Source organism: Wasmannia auropunctata, unplaced genomic scaffold (assembly GCF_000956235.1).
Source record: "Wasmannia auropunctata unplaced genomic scaffold, wasmannia.A_1.0 LD335662.1, whole genome shotgun sequence".
Lineage (NCBI taxonomy): Eukaryota > Metazoa > Arthropoda > Insecta > Hymenoptera > Formicidae > Wasmannia > Wasmannia auropunctata.
In genome coordinates, this window is record NW_012027228.1 from 5,464 (window position 1) to 10,701 (window position 5,238).

General features: G+C 47.1%; 2 protein-coding genes across 2 annotated transcripts in view; one reads left to right on the forward strand and one right to left on the reverse strand.

The window, feature by feature from the left end:
- Positions 1-873, reverse strand: part of LOC105456469 (mitochondrial import inner membrane translocase subunit TIM44) — a gene marked incomplete at its 3' end in the record, with an annotated part of 5,261 nt that extends 4,388 nt beyond the window's left edge. Inside the window, exon 1 of the mRNA XM_011700529.1 lies at positions 771-873. Within this exon, the coding sequence (XP_011698831.1) occupies positions 771-773 (3 nt within the window). The remainder of the gene's footprint in view (positions 1-770) is intronic.
- Positions 874-3,127: 2,254 nt separating this feature from the next.
- LOC105456470 (chromodomain-helicase-DNA-binding protein Mi-2 homolog) overlaps positions 3,128-5,238 on the forward strand; it is a 27,638-nt gene continuing 25,527 nt past the window's right edge. The window contains exon 1 of the mRNA XM_011700530.1: positions 3,128-3,395. Within this exon, the coding sequence (XP_011698832.1) occupies positions 3,359-3,395 (37 nt within the window). The 5' untranslated portion in view covers positions 3,128-3,358. The remainder of the gene's footprint in view (positions 3,396-5,238) is intronic.

The following is a 5,238-nucleotide window of genomic DNA, read 5'->3' on the forward strand; positions in this document are numbered from 1 at the left end:
GAGATTAAGATTAAAAAATGCAACCAGAGAATTTTTCTTACTCAAATAGTAGTTTTTTTTTACATAAATGTTAATTTTTATATATTTATTAAATGAATAAATATATAGTCTACTGACTGTCTACATAGATGACACTTTTACAATAGTTTACGATGTTTACACGTAAACGTAGAGTATTATATTTTACGCGTAGATGCACAACCCTGGTTATAAACCTTCACTGACGTTACTCGACTAGTCGCTTCTTCTTCTTTAAATTACGGCTCCGCCCTGAGGTAGGGTCAGATACAGCCAGGATCGCGACTCGAATGACGCAATACTAAAACTTGATGGAATACTAAAGCGGAAGTAGAATGCTCGGCCACGGACGTCCACCTCAGTCCGTGGCTCGCACAAGAATCCACTCGACAGTCGCGTTTAACGCGATAAACTTCACTGAAGAAACGTGCGTCGCTCGACGTGTGCACACGTCATTTCGTTGTCAGTGCGATTCGACAAATAGTTGCGGAAGGCGCAATTGATTTTCGCGAGTAGAAAGAATTTCGTGGGTCATCGCGCGACGTTTTCGCAATCGCCGTGAGCGGGTCTCGAGGCGAGCGAAGAGGCTCGCGAGGGAGAGATAACCTCGATGTTGAACGGGGAAGGTACCGGTCTTCGCGAACGGGTTCACGAATTTGTGCGTGACCGTCGAGTAACGTCGCAGCGGCGTTTCGTTCGTGGAATTAAGTTATCGGGTAACGTCGGTTTAGTTAGCAATCCAATTTATTTACCATTTTACAAAAGATTTATCTACCCTCGACGAAAGGTCCCCGTGAATGCGTCGATCTAGCCTAGCCGTGTCAGGCCCGTGGTGTGCTCAATGCAGCTCAATTCAATTCTGACGAAACGCTCGGTTGCGCCCTCTACACGCTCGGAAACGCTACACTATTAGGGTGCGTTTCCACTCTGAGCGCGCGCGTCATCCGTATTGACCAATCAAAACAACCCATTTTTTTGCATAATTTGCCGCGCGATCTAAGATTTCATGTAAAAGAAGATTCTTTTATTTCTAAAGTAGTCTAGAATGTCGAATAATCTAGTAATTAAGATCGTAAGCCATAAGAAATTGACCAATCACAGCCAATTATTCTTCTTATATTCGACTCTGGGCACCTATCATGAAACTTGTCGGAATGGATTCCGATCGGAATTTATTCAGCTCTCCCTAGAAAAACAAAACAAAAATTTAGGGAATAATTGGACAATTCCGATCGGAATCCATTCCGACAAATTTCATGAATGGTGCCCTGATTGTCCAATTTCTTACGGCTTAGGGCCCCTGCACACTGGACGCGGAAATGCTTGCCGCGCGGCAAAATGCGACGCAGTAGCCAATAAACTTACAGCTCCTAAAGAAAGATGACACGTCCATTGGCTACCGCGTTGTGTCTTGCCGCGCGGCAAGCGTTTCCGCGTCCAGTGTGCAGGTACCCTTATGGTTTACTACTCTCATTGGCTGCGTTTCGTTGGCGCTTACAGCTGCTTACAGCGCCCACAAAATCATTTCATCCTTGTTGCTTATCAAATATTGAACAAAGACAAATGATGCTTATAAGCGCTGTAAGCGCCAAAAGGAACGCAGTTATTGTAGATGGACCTTTAGGGCGAATTCACACCTTAACAGAAACGCGGAAAACAGAAAAGCAGAAACCAATCAGAACTCGAGCTGATTGTCGACAGTTTCTACTTTCTGCTCTTCTTACTACCAGCGCGAGTTCTGATTGGCTTCTGCTCTTCTGCTTTTCCATCAAGGTGTGAATTCGCCTTTAGAATACATTCGGAACTAAGTGAGCATTTGCTGCTATTGGTGTACTCCTTTAGGTTATCCAATCAGATCCTGAGATCTAGAAAAATACGCCAATAACAGCGAGCACTCAACTGTTGAATCCATTGACGGCGTCATAAACGTTCCGTCGTTGATCGCAAAGCGATTGCGAGAGCCAATCAGAAGCGTCAATAATACTATTGACGCTTCTGATTGGCTGTCGCAATGACTTCGTGATTGGCGACGGGATATTTGTATTTACATTGTAGATTTGTAGCTCCCTTCAAATTTTTACTAAATATATAATAAATATATATATATATGTATATTTAAATAAATAAACTAATCATCGTTTTAATTTTACAACAGTTGCAAAACTACTTTTTCTGCTGAACACAGCCTCTGTAAGAGCGAATTCACATCTTGACAAGCAGAAGCCAATCAGAATTCGAGTTGGTAGTCAATAGTTTTTGCTTTCTGCTTTTCTTGCTATCAGTGCGAATTCTGATTGGCTTCTGCTTTTCTGTCAAGGTGTGAATTCGCCCTAAAAAGTAAACAGAGAATACTAAACGAACAGACTCGATGCATCCAGCAGGTGTGTATATACATATGTATGCAATAGTACGTATGTGTGCCGTGTTAAATTTTGATTTAACGCAATTTCACGCGATTCCACGAAATGCATTTTTTAGAAGAATAAAAAAAAATTCGATAAGTCATTCGTATGAAAAAAAAAAAAAAAATAGAACGCGAAACGATTCGACGTGGCAGTGTAAATGGACAGGTGAGGAAGATAGAAAAGATTAGGGGGGGGAAGAGGAGAGGGGGTGATAGAACAGAGGAGGAGGGAAATCGTGCTTTGTCGAGGAGAGACGCTGGCGTGTGTGAATTCGCGGGACTGTTCGGTCGGCGACGCGAGGGGGGAGACGAGTGAGAGAGAGAAGCTCTTTGCACACCGTTGAGAAGTAAGTATAGCGGTGGGAGTAGAAACACTAGAAACGACGAGTCGCGCGACGGTGGCGAAATATAGTAGCGGCGACGGAGAGGAGAGTAGCGTATACATCCGTCGTAAACCGTGTACACATATATATATATATACGTGCGAGGGTATAGGTATACCGCGTATACCCAGCGACCGACGGCGACGGCACGCCGAACGAACCGCCGAAGCCAGCCGGGGAGGCCCCAGGAGGAGGAGTGCGCGCGGAGAGAGCGACAGAGAGAGCGTCGCCGTGGCAGGCAGCAGCGCGGACGGTGCATTGATGTTGCATTTCCGCGGCGTTTCCGCGCGTCCGTGAGAGAAAGACAGTGAGAGAGGTGAGCAGAAAGGAGCGAAGGGAAAGAAAGAGAGAGAGAGAGAGAGGATAGAGCGTCGTCTGGGGATCTGGCGGGATCGCGAGACACCGCACACGCCGCACGCACGCCGCGAAGCGTCTCGTCCTCTCGCCCTGTCATCATCCACTGTTACCACTTGTAAACGTTTCGTGATTGTGATTGTCGTGCTCGTCCCTCGTCGTCGTCCTCGGTACCGAGAAGCGAGCCCGCCGCTGGGGAATGGCGTCGGACGAGGAGGTCGACGAGAACTTCGCAGGTGAGTGAATGCGAGTGAGAGAGAGAGAGCGAGAGGGGGAAGCGCGTCGGAGAGTGGGAGAGACAGAGAGAGAGAGAGAGACAAGAGCGACTGTGCCGAGAGAACGCGGCACCGGAGAGGCGGTCGCACCGAGCCGTCGTGGTGCTTCTTGCACCACGCGCACCGCGCGCTTTTCGGCCGCGCGTCAATGGCTGCCGACGTCAATCGCGGCGGCGGCGGTCTGCGTCGCCGACGACAACAATGACGGCGACGACGGACGCGAAGAGCCGGCACGCCGCCGTTGGCGCGCGCCGGTTTCCCCCGGGGAAAGCGCGGCGCGGCGTCCTCTAACCTTTAGCCGATTAGTATTATTAGTAAACGCGGCAGCGCCTCGGCCACCAGCCGGTACGAATGAATCTTCTTCAGTTCTTCTTCAGTTCTTCTTCTTCTTGCCTTGGTTGTCAGATCAGTATGGATCTAAGTACCACAGTTGTCGTAGGTCCTGGACGTCAAAGGGCTTGAATGAATCTTTCCTCCGCGGGCGCGTCCGAGGAAAAGGGAGATTAGGTTATCCCTTGGCAAGTTGACGTAGAGAAGATCGCGTGCACATGGTGCGCGTTCTCTCTCTCTCTCTCTCTCTTTGCGCGCGTCCGGCGTTGTAGAGCTCCGAGATCGAGCTCGCTCTCGTGTTTACTTATTAACCACATTCTTCCTTTTCTTCTTTTGCCTTTGGTTGTCAGAATCTTAGCACCACGGATTCAGTAGTTTCCTGGACTTCAGTCAGGGCCAGAAGGGCCACATTCCTTTCTGGAGTTTCTGGAAGTCTATGAAAGATTACGAATCAGAATTTCTTTGGAAGTGGTGAAGGGGGGGGGGTGCATGTCTCTCTCGATAGTCTCGATAATACGGCAATGAAGGATGCATCTTTCTTCAGCCTCCCTCGAATCGTCTCGCAAAAGTGTATATATATATATATATATATCCGACTTTTTCCTTCGGCATTCGGAGCTGTGACTTACGATTTGCATGCGCGTTTCACATCGAAAAAAACGTCGTCACGCGCGCGCGCGCGTGCGCTTGCGTAACCGTAATTATAATATTCATAGATGAGTCATTGGCGACATTATTGGAAGTTGCACAAAAAAAAATCGTACGCAGCTATGGTTGCCGATTTGCAGATCTAACATGGTTGCACGTCACGGCGCGACGCCCCTGCATTCGTTTACTCGCGCCACTCGCGGTACTTGAATGACCGATCGACGGGCGCAACATTTTTCGCTTTTATGTACATCTCGCGTCTCCCGATTTCCGCGATCGAGACGTTCGTTAAGGGCGTTTAGCACCTATTTTTAAAATATTAGGAATTTAACAAAAATTTTACTCTTATACATATGTTTGCGGAGACTTGCGACAAAAGCCGGAGTCGATTCACTGAAGCGATCCAACGTTATAAGGATTTTAATTTGGATTTTTAGGAGTTTTGAATTTGGGCTACCGTCACTGCCAAAAGTTTCTCATTGTAATTCAGAGAATTCGAAAAAAAACTCAGAAAAAAAAGCAAGAGAAATTTAAAAGCGCATTTCTGCGCTAGTTCCGAATAAATAAGATAAGATTCTGCACAATCCTTATTACTCCAACTATACGAGGAGAGCATATATAGTCAGAATCAAAAATTCCAGCAAAGTTTTCGCTACTATTGTACAGTCATGGGCACATCGGTTGCGACACTTTCTCTTTTATAGGTTTCAAAACGCACTAATATTTTGCAAATGCGGACCACGATTGGCGTTATACTGTCTCTAGACCATGGGCGTCCGCAGGGGGGGGGCATTTGCCCCCCCCCCCTGGAATCAAACAAGTATAA